The 27,529-nt window shown below is 40.0% G+C and overlaps 2 protein-coding genes across 10 annotated transcripts in view; one reads left to right on the top strand and one right to left on the bottom strand.

Annotated features, from left to right (window-relative positions):
• The window catches only part of NCAPG (non-SMC condensin I complex subunit G), a 43,151-nt gene extending 38,631 nt beyond the window's left edge, over positions 1–4,520 (top strand). For 4 of the 6 annotated variants that reach the window (XM_089777834.1, XM_006136992.5, XM_025178394.3 and 1 more), the window contains 3 exons: positions 49–141; positions 2,367–2,445; positions 3,474–4,520. In XM_089777834.1, coding sequence (XP_089633960.1) covers positions 49–141; positions 2,367–2,445; positions 3,474–3,600 — 299 coding nt within the window. In that variant the 3' untranslated portion in view covers positions 3,601–4,520. The remainder of the gene's footprint in view (positions 1–48; positions 142–2,366; positions 2,446–3,473) is intronic. The other 2 variants (XM_089777833.1, XM_089777832.1) reach the window with 2 other exon arrangements.
• Positions 4,521–8,568: 4,048 nt separating this feature from the next.
• The window catches only part of LCORL (ligand dependent nuclear receptor corepressor like), a 168,236-nt gene continuing 149,275 nt past the window's right edge, over positions 8,569–27,529 (bottom strand). For 2 of the 4 annotated variants that reach the window (XM_075930673.2, XM_089777836.1), the window contains 2 exons: positions 17,762–27,209; positions 9,271–9,408 (listed from right to left, as the gene is read on the bottom strand). In XM_075930673.2, the coding sequence (XP_075786788.2) occupies positions 27,184–27,209 (26 nt within the window). In that variant the 3' untranslated portion in view covers positions 9,271–9,408; positions 17,762–27,183. Of the gene's footprint in view, positions 9,409–17,761; positions 27,210–27,529 lie in introns of all 4 variants that reach the window. The other 2 variants (XM_075930677.2, XM_006136998.5) reach the window with 2 other exon arrangements.

Genomic DNA, 27,529 nt, shown 5'->3' on the forward strand with positions numbered 1-27,529 from the left:
AAAGATCATTTCTTATGATTGTCCTGATAACATTGTTCTGTTACACAGAAAAAAATAAAGAAGCTGATCAAACTCCTGTTAATGAACAGAAAGATAAAACCACTACAAAGCTGAAATCAACAAGAAATAAAGCTAATAGAGGTATGAGCTGACTTTTTTTGTAGCTTAACATTTACTACTAGTATTTTTAAAATCTATGTACAGTAGACATCTGATAATCCGGCACCTTTGGAACCTAGGTGGATCCGGATTATCGGATATGCCGGAGTATTGGGAAGTACTCCGGTGGGGGGCTGTAACGGGTCTACTGGGACCCGCACTGTGTCCGGGGGGGTTGCCGGGGAACGGCGCGGCGATGGGTGAACCCTCCGCCATTTTGCAGGAAGGTGGGTGAAGCTCCACACCGCTGCAAGAGTTTCTGGGAGGGGAAAGGGCTCCCCACCAACCTGACAGCACCCCAGCTGCTCTGCTCCGCTGCTTCCAAGTCCGCGGCTGCTGAAACTGACAAGTGGTGGACAAGTGGCGGAGCAGAGCAGCTGGGGTGCTGCCGGGTTGTTCCCGCAGCGCTGCTCCTCACCCCGCTGCTCAGCGATAACTACTGCAGTCTGAGGGGTGGGGAGCCCGCTCCCCTCCTGGAAACTCTCACGGTGGCTCGGGGCTTCCCCCGCCTTCCTGCAAAATGGCGGAGGGTTTGCCCCTCGTCGCGCCGTTCCCCACCAACAGCTCCAATTGTCCTTTTGTCTGGAGCACTTCTGGGTTCCAGTTGGTGCCGGACTATTGGGAGTGCCGGATCACTGGATGTCGGACAATTGGAGTTTTACTGTATGTCCCATAGATATTGAAACAAAAATGTCCTTGTCGTAGCATAACTTGCGTTAAAGCCAATTAGTGATAAGAACTGTTTCATAAATAAAACCTCATCTCTGATGGAGTTTGTTTTTAAAAATAATATAACAGCCTTGACTTAACAGTCATTTTCAGATAATCTGCTTTTGGACTACCAAACCATACTGCTGATGTTACCACTTTTTTTTAATATGGTAGCTGCCAGTAGGAGATTGCCCATTTTAATAAAAACATTTTAAATTTAAATCCAATTTGTAAGTTATTCATAAGATAGATCATAGGATACACTGTGGGCTTTCAGAATACTTTGTTGCACAAAATAGATACTGCTCTTTTAGGTAAAAAAGATTTTACTTATGTGATTACTTTTATACAGAGTAAAGCAGTGTCAAGATATCTGTAAAAAGTTGACTGTGGTTTGTGACAGGAAACTTTTACTTGTACTTGATATTCTGTGTGTGTTTAATGTTATTGCCAGATATACATTGCATTATTTATTACTGAGAGATGTACTATCATTGGATTCCTGACTTAAAATCTTGGAACGATTAAGTAGGTGTTTAAAAAGTTGGTGTAGAGAAGAAAATGTTAGTTGGTTATACTTCTTACCTGTTGAAAGAGGTAAAACGTTAATCCATCTTCCTATGGCCCATTTGAGCAATATAAGGAGAGGAGAAAGTGTATGTGTTTTAAAGCAAGACACAAGCTGAACTGTGATCTTAGAAATAATAGTGTTTTTCTCAGAAAGCCAAAATAAAATTGCCACAACCTCCTCAATCTCTAGTACCATGCCACTGTTACAAAGATATTAACTTACCCCACTTGTTCAGTCTAAGTACTTGGTACTGAGATGAGACAGTTCCATCATTTTGGTTTTGAGTTGCCAATGTGAAATTGGCTTCCTAATTATTTTTATTATAGTCTTAAAAAATAGGGCATTTTAAGTGGCTGATGTTTGTGCATCTTCATGGTTTATTAGTCTTCAGTAGTCAGGGCCCAGTGTTCTATGTCATTGGTTCTTGGACAAGGAAATACATAACTCAGATGGTCTGTAGGGGTCTTCCAACGGGTACATCAACTGTATATATTTGCCTGTTTGCACAACAGGCTACATAAAAGCTCCAGTGGAATAAGGATAAATTAAATTTTCCTACAGTGACTTGTTTATACTGCTCTGTGTACTATACACTGGCATGTAAACATGTATAATATTTATATTCTAGTTTTTCAGTAATAGCATGCTGTGAAATTTTTGTATATTCATGTCTGATTGTTATAAGCAAGTAGTTTTTAGGTGAGGTGTAACTCAGAGGTACATAAGATAAATCAGACTTCTGAAAAGCATAATAAGTCTGAAAAGGTTGAGTCGTTGGTGTAAGGAACTCCCCATGTGTGGTGAGGGAATTTTTTTTCGGGAAAAATAATATAAAGAACTGAAAATTCTCTCTAGGAGATAAAGGTTGTTTGAACAAAATTCACATTGTTGTTCTGATAATGGATAACTTTTATTTGTGTTTTAGGGCAGGGAAAAGTAAATCCAGGTGCTAAGTCTGTGAACAGAAGAAGAAATCGTAAAATGGTTGAGTCTGACAATGAAAGGTAAACCACCTGGTATAATGTATGCACAACGTCCTCCCTACGCCTTGAACTTCCTTCCTCCTTTCTAGCAAGCAAACTTAATTTCAGCACTTTCATCCATATGACCTTCCTTTTTAAAATTAGATGTTCTGAGCAGAGAAGATGAACTATGTTAACTACGTATTCTGTAAACTTAATCCCATACTTCTCAGCAAATAAAAATAATTTTAATAAAAATAAATAATTAAAGCTATCCATAAATATTAAGTCTCCTTAAGCAATATTGGTTAAGAAAAGTTAATGTTTCCTTTCAAGGAAATAAAGCAATTTCTTTAAGATAAGAAATCCAACCTGTATTAATTATTTTCCAATATATCTTCGTTTTGTTCTTGTGTCACAACTATTTAGGGAAGAGTTTGTAATGTTACCTCTGCTACACTTAAATGCTCCAGGTTGCATCTCTTTAAAGCAGGTCTCTGGAGTGGCTCAGCTGAACTGTGAAGGTGGGGGGAGGGACTGGGAAACCCAGCATGCGGTTCAGCTGGGTTGGCGGTGGGGAGCCCGGTGTGTGGCTCAGGAGGGCTGTGGGAGAGATCAGAGGGGTAATAGGAAACCCAGTGCTCGACCCAGCTGGGCTGCTGAAGGAGCTGGTAAGCTGGGTGGAGTGGCAGGCAGGGGTGCCAGGGGCCTGAAATGACTTCCCCTTGTCTGGCAAAATCCCTCATCCAGGACTGGTAAAGTCCCAAGGGTGCTGGACAAGGGAGGTCCAACCTGTATTGTTCTTCATTTTTTTTAATTTTGTAAATTGATAAACATTAACCAACATGTGTCAATAAATAATTAAGTGCTACTTGAACTACTTGCCTTTGATTATCCCTTTGTGGTGGTCACATATTTTAATTGATAGATACATAGCTGCTTAAAAATAAACTTACACCATATATCTAGAGCAGTGTCTACAATAAAGAATGTAGTTTAATCAGTGATTTCAAGGCTGTGAATTTTACAGTTAAACTTATTTGCAACTTTTTGTGGCCTTTTATGTTTAGTGGTGATGAAGTTCCAGAACCAGTTACGTTGCCAAGTTCAAGACCTCCAAGACGAGCAAAAACAAGTGCACTTGAGAAAACGCGAATGAATCTCTCAAAGCTTCTGAATAAAGAAGCAGATGAATGAAGGTGAAAGACAGAGTGAAGTGTTCTTTATGAAAGCCAGCTCTTCCCAATAAACTTACAAAAATAAGCTTTCTTTTTACTGTCAATTCTATTTTTTTAAATCTTTCTATAATTGTTGTAAAAACACAAAATTCCCAGAAACTTTGCAGCATTTTAAATTGGTGTTAATTTTGATAATCACTTCCTAGTTACATGCATATTTTCAGTTCTAAAACTTGATTTGTGGCTTTTAGTCTTCTTGATTGAGCATTTGAACACAACAGCACTTTCCATGTGAAGATTTAAGTCTTACTAGCAGTATTGAGACTGTTAAATCTGGTTGCTGTTTTTTGTGTTAATTTACAATTAGTAGTGTGTAGCATGGTGTGCATGTCCTGAAAGGCAATACATTTTAATGTACTTTTTTCTCATTATTGGCTTGTCAGAATTGCTAATGTGAGGTGGTGATGGGGACCTGATTGCTTTGTTTTCTGTTTTAAAGTGTACAAGAGATCTTAAGTGTGGTCAGGAACTGAGCAGCAGTTTGTGTCTACAGGTATATCCAATACTGAAACTGAAAATATGTAATGTTAACTCTAAGAATGAAAGCAACATTTTGACCATGTTTATACTCTTTTGTATAAAATCCAATATTGGTTTCAAAGACGCATCAAAATCATAAATTATTTGTATTGTTTAGCAGCTTGGAGCCCTAACTGTGGATGAAGACATCATTGTGCTAGGTGCTGGGAAAACAGAAAAGAGTATGATAGGAATAAGAGCTAATAGGGAAGGAGTAAAAGGCAGCCAAAATACTTTGAAATCAGGTAATGGCATCCTCTTCAAAGCTATCAGTTGCACCTCTTCAGGTGGTTTTATATGGAAAACTGGTTTATGTGCATAAATGTATGTCTGTGTATTAAAGCCACGTTCATAACTTTTTGAGTAGCTTCTCATTTTAAGAGGTGTGGGTTTTGGGGGTTGTGGGTTTTTGGGGGGGGGATGGGAGATGGGATGGGCTTAGTAGAGTTGCTATTTGTTTTTAAAAAAAATCAGGTAAGTGATCTATTCCAAATAATAGTTCTCCCACTTCTCAGAAAAATACATAGGGGGAGAAGATGGTGAAGCAACTTCTTATATACCTTCCTTGCATCTGTAGGCCTAAATATCCAATGTTGGAACTTGCTTACAGAATACAAAGAATCAATATCACTGCAGATTTGTATAGCTTCCTGGAGTTGTCAGACATGTTTCTTTCTCTAAAAGACTCTGAATCTTGGAGTTAGTGATCCCTGTTGATACTGTGTGAAAGTTTGTAAACCTTTCTTAAATATACTATTTCCTTTTTTTAGAATTTTGAAACCTATTTTTGGATAGGAATTGATGAGTGGATTTCCTCATAGATTTTGTGTTCTGAAGGTTTGCCAAATGGCTTCGTGATCATCCACTTTTGTGCCATAATTTTTTGCAAGTACAGATTGAATCTTTCTAGTCCGGCAACATCTGTGGTCTGGCATGATTTTAGTTAGCTGAATGTTCACTTATTATGTGTGTGACTGAATTTCCCCTGGTCCCATAAAGACGTTTACAGCGACCAGTCCTGGCTGTCAGTGGTTTGTGCTGTTTTGCTCTAATTTACCCCTAAATGTCTTCTCACAGCCCAATAAGAAGTGGAAGTGTTGGTAACACTGCTAGAAAGTATCAACTTCCTGTTATTCGGCCAATTCTCTGGTTTGGCACTGGTCAGGTCCAGAGGATTTTGGACTAGAGAGGTTCAATCTGTATTCCCAGGCAGTATAGAACCTGGTAAGGAAGTACATGGGTGATTGGTAAAACTTAGGCCTTGTCTATGATACCATGGGCAGTTCAAGTAGGTTATGCAATTTCAGCTAAGAGAATAATGTAGAGGAAGTTGATGTACTTAGGTCTGCTTACTGTAGTATCTTCACAATTGTAAGTCAACAGCTGATCTCTCCCGTTGACTCCACCTACTCTTGGTTTGGTGGAGTACCAGAGTCTATGGGAAAGTGCTCAATTTATTGTGTCTATACTGGACTTGATAAATTGAACCCTGGTGGACTGATCACTGCTCATTGATCCAGCAGTTAGTAAAGACTTGCTGTAACTGTTTAAGCAAAGGACAAAATAGTGCTGTTAGGAGAGCAGTATTGTTTGACACTTTCTTCTACCCACCTGGATGACTGTAATTAAGAAACAAGTTTTGGCAGTAAGGTTAAAAATGTACACTGCAGGAATTTTGAAAGTCCTATTTAGGAAAAAATAGGGCAGAAGCTGGATATGGCTCATTTATCTTAATACCTGCTAGTGAATATCGTGATGGTGACAGCTGAAACAATATCGTTGGTTTCAGACTGAAGTAGATATTTAAGATAAAAATCCTGTATCCATGATTTCCTATGACTATATCTGGGAATGAGAGCATAACTTGATAAGCCACAGTTGGTACAAAAGGTTACAATAAGGATGTTAAATTTACTTTAATCAACTAGTCGATTAGTTGATTATCTATGATTAGTGAATAAAAGGGGGAGCAGCAGCAGAGTTAGCTCCCAGCCTGGGAGCTAACCCTGCTGCGGCTCTGCCTTTTAAATGTGTTAAGAGCCTGTTGGCTCTTAACACATTTAAAAGGCTTAAAGCGCAGCAAGAGGGACTCAGTGCAAGCTGGGACAGCTGATTCCCGGCTTGCGCAGGGTCTCCCCCCCTGTGGTTTTTTAAAAGGTTGGTGCGCAGTGTGGGGGGACCCAGCACTAGCCAGGAATCAGCTTTCCTGGCTCACGCCGGGTCCCCCCTGCACTGCACTTATGATTTTTAAGTGTATTAAGAGCATGCAGGCTCTTAATACATTTAAAAAGCAGAGGCTCAATTTCTGAGACTGGCCGGGAGCCAGGAATCAGCTGATTCCCAGCTCCCTTCCAGTCCCTGCAACCTCCCTGCCTCTCCTGCCCTCCAGCGGAGATGATGCTGGGGGGAACCATCTTTTAAGCTGGCTCCCCCAGCACCTAGTCTCCATCTCTCTTCTTCCCCCCCTTCCCCCCACACACATTTGCTGCCTATGATAACAGGCAGTAAGGGGTGGAGGGAGTGACTAGTCGCTTACATCCCTAGTTGCAGCCTTTCTGTATAGGGTTGTTATGGGTACAAACAGGTTGCCATGGGTACATCACCCCACAGTCTGCTCTCTGACCTGGCAGAATCTATTTTTAAGGTCTTTCTTTGTAGTCCGAGCCCTCCACTTTCAAAACAAAATGTTCAAATGTGTTTCTTCTTAGTTTTCCTGCAGGAATTTTCAGTGGTAATCAAGCGAAGAAATAAAAGCCTTGCAAACAAATCAAACTATTTCCCCTACAGACTGCAAAGAGGTTGTTTCTGTTTTTAAATATTTGACTCAACAGAACAATCTATTGCCTTATTAGTTATACTAATGAGAAATTGAGGGATGACTAAAATTTGCACCAGGTATGACTGTGTGTTTCTCGGCTTGTTCAGATCAGCCACTGATGGTTTTGTCATACTGTCAGCCCCTCTGTAAGTGTGGTATTAGTACCCAAAGGCCCAGGAAAGTTAATACTCTTTTTGTTTTGTTTTTGTTTTTTTTAATCTGAGGGGACGAAGTATCTTGAGTGATAACATGGTTGAGATATACAAGTCTCTTTGGATGGAAAATGTCTCTTCTGACTGCTCTGTATTCTGGAAGGATGGGGAAGTTTTTGTAGTATAGGTATACAGCGCTGTAGTGGCAGCTATGTCAGTAGGAGAAGCTCTCCTGCCAACGTAATGCTGCTATTGGTGTAATTTGTTACTCAGAGATGGTTTATTCACACCCCTCATCAACATAAGGTATGCTGACATAAGCTTTAGTGTAGCTATAGGTTTATTCTCCACTGTTTGACACCTTGGTGACTTCAGTAGCTCTGTGAACTTCTAAGGCTGTACACTGCTAAAAAAATTGGCTAAACATAGCAGGTATTGAATTGTAGGTACAACTAAGCCAGCGTGTGCAATAATTTTTGATGGGGAGTTTTAATGGAGGAGGTAAAGGGTCTGGGATGGAAGTTGGGTGCAGAAGGGCACTTGGGGTAGGGATTGGAGTGCGGGGGGGGGTCACTAGTTTTGGGAGGGGATATGGATGCAGGAAAGTATTCTGACATGGAGAGGTGCAAGGGTTGGGTTTGATTTGTGACCTGGGGCACTGGTAGAGGATGGGGAGCAGAAGGTTGGGGGGGAAGGAGGTATGCAAGAGGCAAGCTCTGGCCAGAAGGCACTTCCCAGCCAGAAGCCCAGCAGGGCCCTCAAGTAGGCCTTCCATGTCCCTACGTACTGCTCAGAGCAGCGGACTGCAGGAGACTTGTGATTTCTGTGCACCACGTGTCCTTGACAGTTATAGTGCAGGGCAACTCTCATTGGTAAACACATGGCCCCACAGCCAGCCAGCCTTTGAATGGTTTGGGGAGGCGTGGAAGGCAGGGAGGCTGTCACTGCACCTCAGGCTGGATACAGCAGTTTGGCAGATTGGATCCGGCCTGTGCGCTGTAATTTGCCCATCTCTGAATTTAGCCCTGGGAAAGAAGAACTTCATCCTTGTTTTTTTTTTAATAAATCTAGTATATGTATTTTAAGTGACAACCAGGACACTTTGGTCTAAAATTTTTGAATAGATTACCATCAGGACATTTCTTTTAAGCTGTGATAATTTTTGGCTCTTTTTTCAGGACTGGACAACTCAATGAAGGAATCATTGCTCTGTCCATAGAATAAGTGCATATAGAAAAAGGGAATATCTAATGTAGATTTCTTCTAAGTAACATAACAGCACACTAGTATCAATACACTTTATTAGACATGTCAAGTAACCATAGCTGAGACTATATTGTAGGCTTGATAAAAATGTCTACTAGGTAATGGAAACATTTAAGCAGAGGCATACTGTTGAAGTATAAAATTATAAGATGCAATAAAGCAATTAACTAAATGTGTTTACATCAATTTTAATTGGTGACAGGCAAATTGATAGAAACAAAATAGACCACTTATTAGAAACATCAAAAAAAGTGCGGATACATGTTTGTTGAATGACAATCGTTCAAGAGATTTCACCAGCAAGGGTGGCCCTTCTTTTAGACTACCAGTTTTAAGGAAAACATACTGTGCAATCTGACTGTTCTGTAAATTTTGAACATTTATGAATGAGCTTGTATACATCTTTGCCTTATTGTTTTACTGCTTTGCTTCGAGGTAGCCAGTCTCCACCTGTTACAGAATTTTCTGAATCATTGCCATAAATCTTTACACAGTTAGTGACTCATGTCACAAAATATATTAACTTTTGTGCACAAAAATAAACTGGGACAATTATATAATTAAATTTAAAAACATAGGCCCTCCCTCCCCCCCCCCAATGAAATGCTATTGAAAGGGAAACATCTGATACTTTGTACTGCAAAATTCCATAATGATCAAATGCAAACCTTCATGTAAAAAACATACAAAGTACATCAAAATGAATAATGCTAATGATTTTAATATAAAGCCCAATCACAAGATCATTTCAAGATCAACATAACAAATGCTTATTATTCAGCAGAAGAAAAACAATGTACAAAATAATAGTGCAAGAATAACTGCAATCTATTTGTTCTCAGCAGTTTTGAGATTTTGGTTAAAAACTTTACAGGTGGCAAGAGATACTGCTGTAAAATTCAGATTCCACTCAGTGGGTTGATTAAGGCACTTCTTTACTGACTTCAGAGGTTGAGTTGTTGTGTTCATGTCAAATAAATTCTGCTTCTTGGAGGCCTTCACTTGGATTAGGCTAGGGAGAAAGGAGAGAAAGGTCTTTAGTGTATTTTTTTTTCATAGAAACCAAATGCATCAACAGGGGTGAAGGATGGAGAGGGAGATCTTTTTTTTTTCTTTTACTAGCTCAAGTACACCTGGAGTCATCAACTGGGAGTTGCACACTTCTGGGGCTCTGCACAACATGAAGGAAAACTCAGGCTTTTCCTCACTGTAAGATTAATTCCAATTGAGTTAGGGACAATGCTTGAGTTAAAAGTACTATTAGCACAGACCTTAAAAGCAAGTGGGATGGTGCTTTAAATTAGCAGCTCAAATTAGCACAACTTGGCTACTTCTACAATTGTTAGTTTGTGTGTGTTCTGTAGCATTGCCACATTCACCTGAGGTGTTAAACAGTAGCCTGAGTCCCTGCCAGAAAGTTGACTACGTGAAAATAGTCTGCTTATTGCTATGCTACCTGAGGTTGTAGTTACAATAGATATTATGGATGGATATACTAATACGTCCCTAGGTGGTGCTTTTTGGGTGTTTTGAGTCTTACAAAAAGACCATCATCTGGACACTGAAATCAAGCTGCAGCATACAATTTGTTCAATGCAAAAATCTCATCAGTGCAAGATAGTGTGCTTTCAAAGCTCAAAAAGAAGTAGCATGAAATTTTGTCCTGCTTCAGAGAGCTTTGAAATTAGTCTCTCTCAACACATTTTCTTTGTCAAAAGAAAAAGTATAGGATGCAGATGCCTCAGCAACTGTAGAGGTAAGATTTTAAAATGTGCTTAGCCCTGATGTTCACATTGTACAATTTGTTGTCAAGAAGTACAAAAGATTCAATTTCTGGCAAGCCTGTCTCATTGTGAGAGTCCAACTATTTGGTCAATCACTTACCTGTGAGAAGATATCTTAATAAAGGTAAATAAGACCATGAATTCTGCTACTGTGGCTCTTTATGATAATAGTGCTAATTTGATTCCTGAACTACTGAGGTCTGAGATCATTGCCTAGTAGAAAGGCCAAAGGCCAGATGCTGACGCTAAAATCAATTTACTGGAAACAAGCTGTAGATTTAACTCTCATTATTGAAATTTACCCAGGTAGGTGGAGTTTTCATTATCAACTAAAGTCTCCTTGCTATTAAAAAATGGGCTTTAGTCTTTAAAAATATGTTTGCATGCTGATAATTGGGAAAATGACCAATGTGTCACCAATTCATCTGGTCTTATCCAGCTGAGCCATTTTTATTTCTCTAATGGGAAGAATTGTGTGTCTTGTTATATTGACAGACAAATCTTGCTTTTAATTAATAAATATTAATGAAATAAGGAAATTAGCCAAGCATATGCTAACAAGCAATTGTAACTCAGGTGGCCAGAAGACAATATTGGGTGGACCTCCCTGGTCCAACAACATCTGTAACATTCTCTCCTTCTCCCCCCCCCCCCCATTTTGAAGTAGATCTTTTGAGTGTGTGGCTTTTTTAACCCCTTTCCTCTCCCCCCACCCTCCGTCCCTTCCCCCAAAATCCATATGAATAACAAGCACAGAATATCCTGGATATTGGGGCAGCCAGCTGCACTGAGTGACCCATGTTCAAGCTTGTGTTTTGCCTAATTCAAAACAGGGACTTGAACCTTGGTGCATCTAACTATTCCATGCTGTGCTAAATCAGCATTTCCATGAAATGTTTCTGGTCTAACTAAAGAAAAATAATTTCATGGGTAGGAGCCTAGTCATGTAACCTTTTAAAATCTTTGTGTCTTGTGCATGTGTGGTGTGTGGTTTTTTGTTTTTGTTTTTTGTTGCTTAGAGAGAGCAATTAGTTTTCTAAAACCCAGGGAGCTAAGAAGCAGCTGAACCTTGTTATGAATACAGCTCTAAGTAAGGGCATGTCTACACTATGGAGATTAGTCCCCCGGAAGCTGATCGTCTCTCATCCAATTTAGCAGGTCTAGTTTAGACCCCCAAATCAAATGCTGAGGATTCCCCTTCTGTGTGTGCTCCCATTGGCCTCCTGCAGTGTAGACACAGCAGCAGCTCAGCTTAAGGTAAGTCAAATCCTGCTATGCGTTTTGTGTAGCTGGATGTGTACCTTAAGCCAACCTGCTTGGTCTAGTGTAGACTAGGCCTAAGTGATTTTCTTTCTCTGGACCCTCTGATGATAGCTATCATTGCTTTTTAACAGGTATTTAAAGGCAAAGTAGCAAGAATACACACACTATAAATGCTGTTTCTTTTTTCAATGGACATGACTATAAACAAATCTGTACTCAGATTTTTTTTTTTAAACTTATTATACCAGAGCCAGTAGAAAAAGGGCCAGGGATTTATAGATTGCCAGAGCAAGTTCTTCATCATCTAACTCTAGCTCTGCCTCTTACATCAACTGATTTTTCTCAGCTGTCTATGTAGCACCAGATAACTTCTGCATCTGTTGAAGCATACACACTTTATTTTGATGTTTGTTTGAAATATTTTAATCAGGTTTTGTTTTTAAACTGAGATTTGATTGACACAAATTCTTTCCTAAATACCACTCTGATTACAACTAACTTTTAAAAATGTTTTTTCTTCAAGCAAAGCCTAGTCTGTACAGTGCTGCACTCACATTCCAAGAAATAGATGCATAACAGTTTTAGACATTTCTCTTTAGTGGTTCTACATAGGCACCTTTGGCTGAGAAGAGCAGAGCTGCAGACTACACCATGACCCTAACAGTGGGCCTAATTCTTTTAGCCTTTTCCACTGGCATTAGGTCCTGGTCTGTTTGAGAGTGAGGACTCCAAGTTTCCCTGATGCATATACACCTCCGCTCCTATCCCCCCCTCCCCCTAGCTGCTTCAACATACAAATCTTGGCAGTTGAGCATGGATTGGCCAGGGTGACCTCACCAAGTGAATGAGAAATCAGGAATCCTTTCCTTGCTGAGTCCAGTCAGCTTTATTTGCTCTTCTGCTCTATGTGCTGACCATCCCAATGTGCTCTAATGCATAATAAGCAGCAGTCACCCCCAGGAAAAGCTGCTAACTGCAGCATCAGGAATTACACTGTTTCATACTTGGGAGAGGGAGGAGAGTAAGAGGAGTCAGTGCTCAAGTACAGGAGAGCTATATAGATGGCTCTGACATCAACGGAATCCCTGAGATTGGAACATGGAACTTGCCAAGCAATCTGCCAGATCCTGGTTTCATCAACCTCCAAAAATGGATGATTTGAAGGAAGTTCTGCAAGTGAAAACTCAGTTTCCAATTCACTATGGAAGAAAATCCCACATAAGAAAAGATATGGCTCAGTTCAGCAATCTTAGGCAAACAGCATGAAACTGCAATTTCAGTTTGTGGTTTTGTGGTGCTGCCTTGATTCATTGGGTATTGAGTTAACTAAAATAAATTGTGGCCCATCACCACCTTTACTTCAGCTATATTTGAATCCATTAAAGCTCTGTCAAATCAATAGGCCCCAGTACTGTCATTGGATGGAGGTATCAATTCATGCCTTCACTCAGGCTTGTTAGTAACATGGCTTAATGGGTGGTCTGCATGTTTCAAGGGGCAGTATGAATTTATCATTCTTTACTGTAACCTTTCCAATAAGTACATGCAGCATTTTATTAGACAAATTTGAGGATTTAAAAAATACAGGTTGTGGTCTTTGGAACCCTAGATCATAAAAAAGTAACTTTTGATTCTACAGCTACACCGGACTCAACATCTCTTCAAATATGCACAGATTACATGATGCCTGCATCTTGGAATTAGGGCAGAAACATAACACATTTTTAGTGGTGTCTGAAAATGTGTCTGAGCTCCTAAATGCAACAACAACAAAAAATCACAAGTTGCCAAAGGTGTGTCAATGAAATTTGTCAAATTTCTCAATATGGATAAGAGCCCTACCAAATTCATCATCAGTTTTGGCCAATTTCACAATCAGAAGATTTTTAAAGCTAATGATTACAGGTATTTAAAATTTCATCATCCTGTACAGGCCCTGACCACAAATGGAGGTTTAAGTTGAGGGTTCATAAGGCTATTGGAGGGTGCAGGCTAGTGCCATGCTTACTTTTGCACTGCTGTGGTTGGCACCACTACCTTTAGAGGTGGCCAACTAGAAAACTGTATTGCTGTTGGTGGGTGCCTAAGGATGGCATGGCACTGCCACATTTACTTCTGCGTGGCTATCTTCAGAGCTGGTCTGTTGGCCAGCAACTGCCACTCTTCTGCCATCCATTGCCAACCTAATTTCTGCATTGCTGCTGGCAGTGCTGCCTTCCAAGATGGGTGCCTGGCATGCAGCTGCTGCTTTCTGATCATCCAACTCTGAAGGCAGTGCAGAAATAAGGTTAGCAATGCTCTCTCTCTCTCTCTCTCTCTCTCTCTCTCTCTCACAGACAGAGAGAGAGAGAGAGAGAGACAGTTACGACCCTCCTGAAATACTGTTTGGGTAGAGACCGCCAGTTTGAAAAACTGGTCTCCAAGGAAATCTAGACAGTATAAGGTAAAAGCACACAAAAAAGGACTAGATTTCAGAATCTGTTTTTCACAGCTGTGAATTTGGTAAGACCCTAAATATGTAGCAACATTTTTGATAAACAGGACAGCTCAGGAATTAGTCTATAGGAGACCCAAGAAAACCAGAAGCAAGTAAAGGGCCCTGGAAGTAGATTGCATGTTTCAAGAAATGAGAGAGTAATTGGAGAAACAAGGCAAAATTCAGGAAGCTTTTTAAAAAATACAGGATGCAAAATCAGGCTAGTAAACAGCTAAACAAGAGACAGACCAAGTTAGAAGGTAAGAATGGATGGAGATCATACAGACTAGTGTTATCTTACAAGACTGAAATTAAGGCTGATAGGTGGGAGGAAATGGTGTAAACAGTGGGTGGGGGAAACTAGCTTTGTCTTAAAAAAAAAAAAATTGAGATTTCGGATAAATGGGGAAGCTGGAAATATAGATTAAGGACATAAGTGATAAGAGTTGTGGTGCATGGGAGGCATGGATCTGTCAGGAAGAGAGAATTACTTATCAGTAACTATTCACTGTGATGGATCAACACTCTGGCTACGTCTGGACTACATCCCTTTTTTGTAAAAGGGATGTAAATTAGATGTATCACAATTGCTAATGAAGTGGAGATTTAAATCTCCCCCACTTCATTAGCATAAAAATGGCTGCCGCTTTTTTTTTGGCACAGAGCTTTGCCGGAAAAAAGCACCAGTCTAGAAGCTGATCTTGCGGAAAATAAAGCTTTTTCCGAAAGATCCCTTATCCCTCTTTGAAATAAGGGATCTTTCGGAAAAGGCTTTATTTTCTGAAAGATCAGCATCTAGACTGGCGCTTTTCTCCGGCAAAGCTCTGTGCTGAAAAAGCGGCAGCCATTTTTATGCTAATGAAGCAAGGGAGATTTAAATCCCTGCTTCATTAGCAATTGTGATACATCTAATTTACATCCCTTTTACAAAAAAGGGATGTAGTCTAAACATAGCCTATCTGTATGGGATGCTAATACACAACAAGCTGGTGCATAGTAGACTTGCAGCCTAGCTTGCTCCATAGTAACTTGACATGTAGACAAGCCCTCACTTAAAGTAATATAGAAGGCTGTATGCACATTGTAAAGATCAATATAAATTTGCCTTTATATAGATTGTTACTCGAACAGGTTTAAGCCTACTGACAAAAGTGAAATAAGAGCATCTATTCAGAGTTTTGATCTGATTTAATTCAGTTTAAAAACTTTTACGTTGAACTGCTACAATTCATAAAGTCTTTTCCTACTGAATAGGTTTCTGGAATCACCTCAAGGCATCTCTGCCTATCACAAACTGCACCAAGGCATTGCGTTCCAAGTGCATGGAACTAAAATAGATTTTGTGGTAAGGCACAGATGTAGCTGATCTCAGCTGGGCAAGTTAGGTAAGTTTCAAGTGTTGAACCTGAAAGAAAAATGGGGGATATTTTTTTATATAAAACTTAGAAGAAACAAACAGGAAAGTAACCTTAAGGCTTCATGAGGAACCAGTTACCTCACACCACAGACATATTTTAAACTTGGTAGATTAGACCAGACAGATATCATTAGGTTATATAAACATAAATCTCAAGAACTACTTCAAAGCAGGCTAAGCAGCTTTTAGCTAATTTTTGTGACCAATGCGGTAGTAGTCAGGAGTTCCTTATCAGCTGTGAAAATAAACTGAAATGAAGTGGGGGTTGCTAAGTCTTCTCAGTAGGCACAGAAGTCTTAGAAAAGGGAGCAAAGGGACAGTAGCTCCTTTAGAACTCTAAGGCTATGTGTACACTGCCAGTTTTGCCAGCAGTGAGTATGCAAATGAGGTGCAGCTTAGCATACTGACACCTAATTTGCATAATTTATGTGCACTTTTTTTTTTTTTTGCAGAAAAAAGTAGTGCGGACAGGGTTTTTGTGCGTGAAAGCTCCATTTTCCACAAGATCCTTGTGCCTCTGCGGGAGAGACAAAAAAGGATAAATTATGCAAATGATGTGGTAATATGCTAATATGGGCTCATTTGCATAGTCACTGCTGGATGAAGCCTAAAGGTTTCAGAGTAGCTGACTTAGAAGCACAGAAATAAAGTTTTGAATCTATTACAATACATTTGCATAATTAATATTTACTCTGTTTAGTTCTTTACAAACAAATAAAGTATATATTGACTTGCTGGAAATGGCTTAAAAGCTAGCCATGGCTATTCATAAAAGGGTTTCTATGTATTTTGAGTAAAGATTGGAAAGACGATGGTTGTGGGAAGAAAGAAACAGTTCTTAGGCCTTAACAATTGCAGTGGAGAAGCAGAGTTAAAAAGGAAGAGTGTAAAGTTGAAGAATGAATTGGGATGAAAATGTGCTTTGGCTCTGGATTTTCTCCAGACCGTGACCATATACTGAGTGGCTGTGTCTAGACTGGCCAGTTTTTCTGGAAAATCAGCTGCTTTTCCGGAAAACCTTGCCAGCTTGTCTACACTGGCCGCTTGAATTTCTGCAAAAGCACAGACTTCCTACTGTAAGAAATCAGTGCTTTTTGCGGAAATACTATGCTGCTTCCGTTTGGGCAAAAGTCACTTTTGCGCAAAAGGGCCAGTGTAGACAGCTGAGATTTGTTTTCTGCAAAAAAGCCCCGATCGCGAAAATGGCGACTGGGGCTTTTTTGCGGAAAAGCGTGTCTAGATTGGCCACGGACACTCTTCCGCAAAAAGTGCTTTTGCGGAAAAGCGTCCGTGCTAATCTAGACGCTCTTTTCTGAAAATGCTTTTAACGGAAAACTTTTCCATTAAAAGCATTTCTGGAAAATCATGCCAGTCTAGACGTAGCCTCTGTGTAAGAAGCTGATATAAAGGCTGAGAAGAGGCTAGGGTTTGATGAGATAAACAGCGTGGTAGGAGAGAAGAGTGAAGGAATTGGGTGGGAAGAAGAGAAGGTGAAATTGGATATAGAGATCATCATACAAAACTGAGATCAGAAAGGGAATAACGGGACTGAAAGCTGTAGAGATCAGTCTGTTAGTCTAAAAAGGAGTATTGTATCTGTCAGGTTATAGTGCAGGAAGTGAGCCAGCAGCAGAGGAGATAAGATAAATTATCAAGTACTGAGAGTGAAGTCAGGAAGAGACCAGTGCTTGCTGAAAATTGGTATGGAGAAAGTGACCAAGCCAATCAGGCAAGAGGTGATGATATAATGAAGAAAAACAGCAAAAGAAAAAACAGATGGAGGTGGTATAGAAACTGAAGTAATCCAGGATAACAACTGATAGACTGAGATTAGAGGAAAATGAACAGGAGGGACTAAAGAGCACATGCAACATAGCACAATATGCACTGTGGCCAATTGAGTAATATTTTAATATTTTTTTTAAATTTTAACCCAAAAAGTTATGTCTATAAGTTGTTGTTGTCTGGGTATTTTTAGAAGTTGTCTACTGACTAGCAATGAAGTGATATTGGTTTCCTTTTGTCACACCACAGTATTCTACTGGTAAACTATTTCCATAAAGGACTACTGTGACCATCTAGTCTACCCTATGGAACACAAACCATAGAACTTCCCCAAAATGGATCATGTTATAACAATGTTAATTGTCTTGTTGCTTCATGTCCTTAATCTAAGCTCCAACTGCACTATTTCAAGACACAAGCTCTGCCTTTATAAAAAAAAAGTCCATGGGGAATTCCGTAGTAGGGTATAGATGTCTTTGGATTTATTTAGTTTGTTCAAATGTTTACCTTTGCTCCTAGAAGTAAGCTTACCCCCCTGCTCTTATTTAGAACTCCTAAAAACATTGTTATAACCAGATAAACATTGTATGCCATTAATGACAATGTATTTCATTGCCAGATTTCTCATATATATACACACCATTATTTCACTACAGTCAGTCATTCTAGATCTCAACAGGTCCAATACTGTAAGATGGTACAGTGTGTGGAAGGCCCTTAGTTCCTACTGAAGGCAAACATGTAACCCCTTATCCTGCAATGCATTATCACACATGCAGACTGGGGCTCCGGGTGATGCTCCACTGAAGTCCATTAAGATTTGAGGGCACTCGGCATCCAGGAAGCAATATTTTATTGAATCAGGACAATTGAAAAGGATAGAGATTCTTTATATTCCACGTAAGCTAAGAAAAAAAGAAAAACATCTAGAGGAAAAGGCTTACCATATCAAACTATAATACAGTTTGGACCTTCCCGTCCAGTATCCTCAGAACCTGACCAGTCCTGAAGAAGGGGTTTTGCTGGACTAGGAGAAGTCCCTCCCATCCTGGCCCATGCTAAACTGCTACCGTCTCCCATTTCCCCTCCCCCTCTGCCACCTGCCCAGATGTCACTCCCTGGGCCAGAGCTCCTCAGCTCCTGCTGACCCCACTGCTGCTGGGGCCAGAGCTCCCTGACTGCCTCCAGAACTGGAAATGCATGGCTGGGGCTTCCCCGCTGCACAGCCAGGATGGGAGCTGCATGGCTGACCTGTTACTGCCCAGCTGCTGGGTCCAGATGATCCTGCTGCACAGCCCTCCACCACTTCCAACATGGGGCTCCCAGATGAGTTGCCAGCCCTCCCCTGTGATGCTCCTGCCCCGTGGCCAGACCTCCCCTATACCTGGACTCTGTGGTCCTAGCAGACCATGGATGTTGGTGGACCAGAGAGTCCCAGTTAAGAGAGGTTACAACCTGTATTTCAAAATTTTGCCACTGTTTTAAGTGCATGAAATCATAGTCAAGTTATACAGTTTTTAAGTAGATGAATGAAAAAAAATCACATAGAAATCAAATAATGTAAGAAAACAACAAAATCTTCACCTTTGGCACTGATTCATATACACTCGCGTAATGTTGCCACATGAATGTTGCAAACATTGTTAAAAAGCTTTCATTAGAATGTTTAAAATATAAAATATGTCAAAGTTTAACTCTAGATTAGAGGCTCTCATACCCCTCCCAACCACCCCAAACAACATATCTCATCTTAGTGGCCTTTTCCCCCTTGCATTTCTTTTTCAGGAGATGTCAGGTAAATTACTTAAATCAAAATGTAAATCAAATAGCATTAAAAGGAACACTCCTCTTTCCATCTGAGTGGTGCTGTGACTCAGTGCATCAGGTCACAACTTTGTACTCAAATTTGTTCAGGGTGCCCCGCCATCATGCAAGCAGGGAAGGGCTCCATTGTTACAACTCCCAGTTTTGAAAGGAGTTAAAGGGTTGGGGAGGGAAGCTAGTACTCCCCTCACTGTGTCCTTATCAAGTTCAGATTCTCAATAGTGATGGTCTATAACCCTTCCCCCCCCCCCATTTAAAAGTTGGAGCAATGGCCCTTGGGAGCCTCCTCCATGGTAACAATTGCCAACCTTCCCCCCCACTTTTAGGCAGCTTGATATGCTTCCACCCATCTCCTGGGTTTGTCTCTCTTAGTTGAAAACACTTTGGTTGTGTCTACACTGGCAAGATTTTGCACAAATACTTTTAACGGAAGAGTTTTTCCATTAAAAGTATTTGTGCAAGAGAGCATCTACACTGGCATGTGCTTTTGCGCAAAAGCATCTGTGCCAGTGTAGATGCTCTCTTGCGCAAGAAAGCTCTGATGGCCATTTTAGCCGTCGGGCTTTCTTGTGTAAGAAATTAATGTTGCCTGTCTACACTGGCCTCTTGCGCAAGAATACTTGCGTAAGAGGGCTTATCCCTGAGCGGGAGCGTCAGAAGCAGGAGCAATTTTGTACATTACAACGTCAGTGTTCTTGCACAAATACTCGCGGCCAGTGTAGACAGGTGGCAAGATTTTGCCAATGTAGACACAGCCAGTCTAGACCAGTGTTTCTCAACCTTTTTTTAATAAAGTACCTACAGTTTTCAGACGCACAATTTTTTTTTACCATTGCAACACACTTGTTTAAACAACTTACTGTAGCTGGGCAGGCAATGAAATTTTTGGGTGTAAAAAGTATAAAAATAAAATGCTGTGAAACAAAAAAAAAATTCAGTTTTCTTCACATTTCAGTTGTGTTGACATCCCCCCCCCACCCTGACTCCTCTCAAGTACTCATACTACTGGTTGAGAAACACTGGTCTAGATGATATTTTTACAGGCAAGGATGCTAGGATTTCTTCCAATAGTGATAGGTTGTCACATGGCAGTGTTAACTGATTTTTTGAAATGCACCATTCCCCTACTCTCCCCCCGTTTTGTGTGAGAAAATGAAGATCAGGTTTGAAAACTTTTTAAAGAATACACACTGCAACAGATTACTTGAGTGGTGGTAGCTCAGGAAATATTGTTTTCTGTGGTCTGTCATTTAATTTGACCTAAAATATGTACATTCAGTATGTAGCTAAAACTTAAACAAAATCTAGTAGCACTTTAAAGACTACCAAAACACGTAGATGGTATCATGAGCTTTTGTGGGCACAACCCACTTCGGATGACAGGAGTATTAGAAGTTCAGATCCAAGAATAAATAACAGAAGAGGGAAGGAGGGGGAAAAAAAAGAGAAAGGGGGGGAGGGGAAAAAATAGAGAGAGTGAGTAGATGGTTCAAATAGTTAGAAGAGGCTGATAAGAACAATTAGCATCTCCACTGTTTGGTTGGTTAAGTCATTAGGATGTGGAAGGTAGTGTGGGAGCCAGTCTATGTCCCTATTCATACCATTTGCATACAAATTAAACTTGTGAATGGAGTTAAGTTCCAACCCTTTTCTGTGTATTTGGCTTGTGGAATTGGCCTTAAGTGGGTTGTGCCCACAAAAGCTCATGATACTATCTACATGTTTTGTTAGCCTTTAAGGTGCTACTAGACTATTCATTGTGTTTTAAGTTTTTCCTGTTACAGACTCACTCAGCTACCCCCCTGAAGTCTATGTAGCTAAGTTAGTCATGTCTCCATGTGACTCACAGGTTAACTTCTCACCAAATGGTGGCTTAAAAGTGTTTAGAAGCCAATGTTCTACCCCAAGATTTAAAGCACAACTTTAGCAAAGCATAGCCCATACTTAATCCAGTAGATTGTGCCTCTCAGGTAAGTTCTCGAGCCTCTCTCTCTCTCTTAGTTGGAGAAGCCCCACTTTTTGTTCATCTTAAAATATGAAAGTAGTTTATAAATTTTACCTTCTTTATATTATTGAGCTAACTGCAAAGAGTTGACAACTTGTGTAAGAGGGGCTGTGGGTTCATAGGTGTCCAGTGGTTTAGGTGGGGCAAGGCTTTGCCTTCCCAACCTCCAAACTGTCTCCGCCCACACACTGTCCCCAGAACACTTGCTGTGGGTGTTCCAGGGGCAGAGCGTTGCTGCTCCAAGTTCCTGCCCTCCCTGTGCTCTGGATGAGGGAGGCTGGAACAGCACAGCATCCTCCCCTCCCTCAGTGCTCCGGGGCCCACGTAGCACAACTTTCTCCTCTCCCTGGTGCTCTGGGGAGACTGGAAAGTCATGCTGTGCATACACACTCCTTTCACCTCTGCTGCTCTGGGGAGGTAGGGCATGCACCCCATGCCTCTCTTCCCCTTCCCGGTGCTCCAGGGAGGCTGGGGCATGCTCAGTGCACTGCCCTACCTCCTCCCCTCCCAGCACTCTGCCCTGACTCCTCCCCTCCTTGTGGGGGGCAGGGCCTCAGCAGAGGGGGCAGAGCTGAAGGTGGGGCTGCTGTCCTGCCTCCCCAGCCACACCAACCACTAATGTTGTGGTCCAAACATATGAAATATAGGTCAGCAACCCCAGAGCGAGGATTTATTTCTATTCCTTCTGCAGTTTTACATAACTTTTAGGATGTCCATTTAACAATTTGTTCCTCAGCTACCCGGTCTAGAAAATAATATCTAAAAGAATTAGTTTTGATGCTATATACGCATGCTGAGTACATTTTATCAGCTCTTTCTTTTTGATTTTGATATGTAGTCAATTTCTTTTATCACCATGGTTCTTGATCAGCTAAGACAGAATCATGTTAAGGTTTTTAACAAAAATAATTAATTTTTATAGAACTTCAGAATTATGAACAGCAGTTATGAACTGAGCAGTCAGCTATATATCTCATCTAGAATTGGAAGAAGTGCACAATCAAGCAGCAGCAGAGATTATTTTTTTAAAGTACACGAAATTACTGCACTGTGGTAAACTTTCAAAAGAACAATCAATGATTTGTTCACAGTTACTGACACCTCGGGAATGAAGTTCTAGTGTATATTCTTTCTTACTAGTTCTCCCTTATAAAGTGTCTCATATATACCAGGTTAGAACTTTTTATGTTCCTGAATTTGGTAGATGATTATTTATCAACCTTTTTAAAATCAGTCATTTATATGGATCAAGAGCCAACAAAACTCTGGCTGAGTTTAAAATAATGTAGAATGAGACAAGATAAAGGAATAATATCAAAAGCTTTTGAAATAAAGTGAAAAGTTTAAATAAGCATGAGTTGAGCTATTTTTTACATATTTTTATATCTAATGCCGCAGATCTGAAAACTCTTATGCACATGCTTCAAATTACTGTTGTGAATAGAGATGCTTTTCTGAATTAGGGCCTAGAACTGTGGAATTTTCTCACGATCTCTTGTCTCCACAGCTATGTTTAGAAAACAGAATGCAGGACTCTATAGTAATAGAAATTGAACAGCACAACAAGAAAATTTGTCTCTTCCTTCATTGCAGTTTGTCAATGGAAATTCTAGTTTCAACAGTTTCCTTGTATTTCATTGTAGTTCAACTTCTGTATATACAACCTTACATCATGTTTGGTTAAAAAAACCAATACTTAGCATCATTTAATTTCTTAGAAAGTAATATTTTACATAGATCTGCACACAAAGTTTAATGCAACTCCAATAAATGGATTTGGGATAATTCTCAAAAGCCCAATTTAGCAAATCACTTAAACCCATAAATGATCTTGTTGATGTCAATTGAATTATTCACATAGTTATAGTTAAACATATGCTTAAATGCTTTGCTGAATTGGAGCATAGGTGATTTTAAATAAATTTATTCTCTGGATCACCATCTATAAACATTATCAGTTCATTAGTGGATCCTGAAAAACTTAACGGTAATTCCGCCAAAACTGTAACTGGAGAAAAGATGAGTGTGAATCTGTCCATATTACCATATTTGGAAATCAAATATTAGAATACCAGTTCAATAAAAAGATATTGAGACAATCCTAAAACTGAAATAAAAATAAGATTTAAATGATCAATGAATTTTGTTAGTATAAATTATATACAAAGGATGAAAAAACATGACACCAAGATATGAAGACATTCTAGCAGAAAAAAGAGGAAGTATTTAGAGTTAAGTCTTTTTGTTCACTTTAATATAACTCTTGTAGTAAAGATAAGCCAAATGTAATATGGTGCCCAGCAATGTTTCCTGTAAGCTGTGTGCTTGTGCAGCCACTCAGGAGAAATTCAAATGCCACCCAGCTGATTAGCAGTTAGGTTTTTTGTTTCTACCGGTGGTGCTCATTTGCACATGCCTGGGTGCACATAAAATGTGTTCTGCACATGGATGGAAAAAAAATCCCCACACTGATGGAAAAGATTAGAGGGAACATTGGTGTCCATGCCAATGACAACCCATGGCTCTCTCCAGTGAGAGAATAAGCAACAGACAGCTATGATGCTGTAACAGTTCAAGAAATTTAACCCATAGGTGTGCAAATGCGTGCACACGATTTATTACATGTATATTTCTGCTGCTAGCAAAAGAAGGTAAGCTAAAATGTTGCTCTTGATATTTTCCTTTTAAGACACATGCACTTAATTGAAATTAATTAATTAGTGTTAAAATAAATTTGTATACAACTTATATTGTTTTGTCTCTGATTCTGTTTAATGATAAAATGGCTCCTTGACTCATAATGGTTTGGTGCCAATGACTTAGGTAATTGTAGTTTATGAAATGAGCTGCACATGCTTGTGTGATGTCTCACAGGTATAAATATCCTGAGGCCAAATACTTTCATTAGCATTCCTCTGATGAGATTCCAGAGGAAATTCTTACAAGAGAAAAATGTAATTTCCATTTCAACAGATTATTTTGCACTTAATGTGACCTCGCATACTAGAAGCATATGTTTCACTTGTTCCACACCTAGAGCATAGAATAAGTCTCTACATGTGTTAAAAAGATGGATGGATTTTCTTTTATCTGTCATTAACTTTTTGGAGCAGGGATTATGTCTTCCAATGTGCATGTAAAATGCCTAGCACAGGGGTGGCCAACCAGTTAGAGACAAAGAGCCAAAATAGCTGTGGATAGAGTGCAAAGAGCCACATATTATATATTTATTCTTAGACAAGATAGAGTACACAAAATGTAGTGATTAAAAACAACATTACAGGTCATTTCAGACAAAAAACTAATAAAGTCTAATTGCTTCAGCCTGGCAAACAATACCCTCTGAATTTTCTTTAAAGAAACACAGTGTAAACTAGGTACATGCTGATTCTTTTTTTGCCCTGTAATTTAAATGACACCTATATTGGCTGCCTTATTCTGCATCCATGAAGACTTTGAGTTTAAAGTGCTGCAGCCTCCCTACACTCTAACCCAATCACCCCCTACGTCCCCAATGCCAGGCACCCTCAACGCCCCTGCTCTAACCTAATTCTCCCCCCCCCCCAGCTCTAACCTAATGCCTGGGTCCTGGAGCTGCTGCTGCCACCACCACGCACTTCTCCCTCCTTGCACTGGAACGCATGCTCAGAGTGGCTGGCTATGAGTTCAGGCGCATTGCTCAGAACCAGCAGGAGCCACATTTCTTTAATCAAAGAGCCGCATGTAGCTCAAGAGCCACGGGTTGGCCACCCTGGGCCTAGTACAATGGCATCTGGATCTTAACTAGGGATGTAAGGGAGTAGTCAAGTACTTGACTAACTGATAACCCCAGGGTCTGGCCCGAGGCTCTAAGCGGCACTGCTGCTTTGAAGTACCCGCTGCTCTCCCTCCGCCTTGCTGCCTCTTTCTGATAGAGCCAGCAAGATGTGTGTGTGGAGGGGAGGCAGGAGGGAAACGACTAGTCGGCTAGCCTGTCAACTATGCAATAAGCATTTGCTTATCGGATAGTCGACTAGTCCTTCACATGCCTGCCTGTGACAGGCCCAAGGTCACTGCGGGCAGGGGTTGTTGCTGGAGCAGCCTCTGTTCACAGCCAGCCCGAGCTGCTGCTAGCAGGGGCTGCTGCCTGCCCACCTGCCTCTTACTACAATCATGCTGCAGAGCCATAACAGAGCCACAGTTCTTGGACATGAGGCTTCCTCCCTTATCCACTACATGATTAACTAATTACTTGCTTCTTAACATCCATAATGTTAACTGAATCATAGTACCAAAATAAAAATAGACTCCAAATTAACTTTTAAAACCCAAGGATCTTTCTGGAATGAAAAGGGAATTTTGGAAAAAATTGGCTGTTGTCATCCTGATATGTTAATGCAGACATTGTTTTAAATTACAAGTGATTGTACAAAGCAAGAGATGGAAACCAATTACACTCTTGGAACAATATGGTCCAATTTTCAAATGTAGGCTCTGTAAGCAATATGTCCAAATCCTGTAGTTGTATTTTCAAGTCAGTATTTAGCACTGTAAATTCTGATTTTGTCAAAGTGCTGAGCTGAATGAACCCAAATAAGGTTCCTGACTTTTGAAAACAGGGCTCATAACTTTGAAAATAAATAAATAAAATTACTTCTAATTTTACACATTGCTAGTAAAATCTTTTCAAATACACATAATGGGAGTTGTTCCAAAATCTTCAAGCCCCCATCTACTCTCTTAGTAGCTAAAGAGTAAGGCAGAAATGAAAAAGTGCATAATTCCCTATGTTGTAAATAATCAGAACTGATCTTACTTTTAAGAATTCTTTCAGTACCTCCTTACTGGAAATCTTTAGACTAGTGTTTCTCAAAGTGGGCCACGGGCCTGCTTTGCGAAAGCCGCTAGCAGGCCTATGCCACTTTGTTTACCTAAAGGGTCCATAACCACAGAGCCTCGCAGTTCCCATTGGCTCTGGTTCACCATTTCCAGCCAAGGGGAGCTTCCCATGTCTCCCATTGGCTGAAAACAGCAAACTGGAGGCAATGGAGATGTGAGGCTCCACGTCTATGGATTTTTTAGGTAAACAAAATGGGTGGATCTGCTAGCAGCTTTCCCAAAGCCGGCTTGGTGCCCACTTTGAGAAACACTGCTTTAGATCATTCGTCATATGGTGAAGATCTCACATGGTATCTTCTCACTATTATGTCACATTGTACCATAGGATGACCATTTATTCTATTTAAGCTTAGCCATCTTCAAAGCCTGTATCTGGAAACTTTAGCTAGCTGCAAGCCTCTAGGTGAGGTCTATGACATACTGATGGGAAATGTATGCACCTTTCTAACCAGAACTATAAACCCTTAACTAAAAATCTATTTATTCAATATCCATCATGCATGTAGACAAGTCCAATTCAATACTGCCAAATGAAAGTGTCCTTTCAAAAAAAAAAAAAAAAATTAGGAACAGAGATTCACAGTACATTGGAACCAAGCCCTCAACATGTCCAAATGCATCACTGCAGCAGTCATTTCACAAGCAAATCAAAGTGCCAAACGTATCATGAGGTTCAAAATATCTTCTATTTGCCACATTTTGAACAAAATGTGGCATGAAAGCACAATCAGTCCTCTTCTGCAGCCAGACTGAGAACTAATCACAGTGATGCTTTCTTTTGAAAAAGTGTCTTGAGCTGTAAGAATGCAATAATATCCACCTGTGTATGTTTATGTAACAAAAAATGGACCCACAATTCTTCAATATCAACATCTTGCCCTTCCTCTCAGCTCTTGCAGATACAGGACATCAGAAAGTTCCTTCAAGAATACTCAAAGTACTTCCCCCTCTTTTCCTCAGTCTGATAGAGAGGTTAATAAACATGAGGAAAAACTTGAACATGTTGACAAAAATATCTACTTATCTATTTAAAAGCATTAAATGTACAGAAAATCTTAACACAGTGATGTAGGTCTTGATACCAATGTAACACATACATGCAATCAAAAAATATACATATACATAATGATGCTTCCATACACATAAACCTTTCAGATACAGGAAATGTGCCAGCAAACAGGTATGCGTGGAAAGTTAGAATGTGATCTTGCAGCTGCATTCACTGGGGGAATAGGGAGGCAGGTTCTATACCAGCTAAAAAATCCACCAGCATGTATGCAGTTGTAGAATCAGACACCTGGACACCAGCCTGAGGCTAAATTTTGCTCTGAGATTAAGGCTTTTTTGACATCTTTCTATGGATACCAACAGCTATGGGACACTATGAACAACAGAAAAAAATTAAAGTAAAAAAAGTCTAAAGTGAAATAATGCAACAATAGTAAATAGTGAGAGACATCAAATTAAAAAAGAGGAAAGTTATCAGCAAATATTAGTGTTAAGCATAGCTAACATGAGCACATACAGGAGTAAGTTATTTGTAGACTTTTGAAATTAGAAAAAAGTTAACTCAAACTAGTATAATTTGAATTTTAACTTTTGTATTTACATCAAGAGCGTATTTAAAATAGTAATTTTTCTTTTGATTGAACTTTCAAAATTAATGCACTTAGAACACACACTCGTTAGTAAAGGTTCATG

This window comes from Pelodiscus sinensis, chromosome 4, assembly GCF_052426305.1.
Source record: "Pelodiscus sinensis isolate ZL-2025 chromosome 4, ASM5242630v1, whole genome shotgun sequence".
Taxonomy (NCBI): domain Eukaryota; kingdom Metazoa; phylum Chordata; order Testudines; family Trionychidae; genus Pelodiscus; species Pelodiscus sinensis.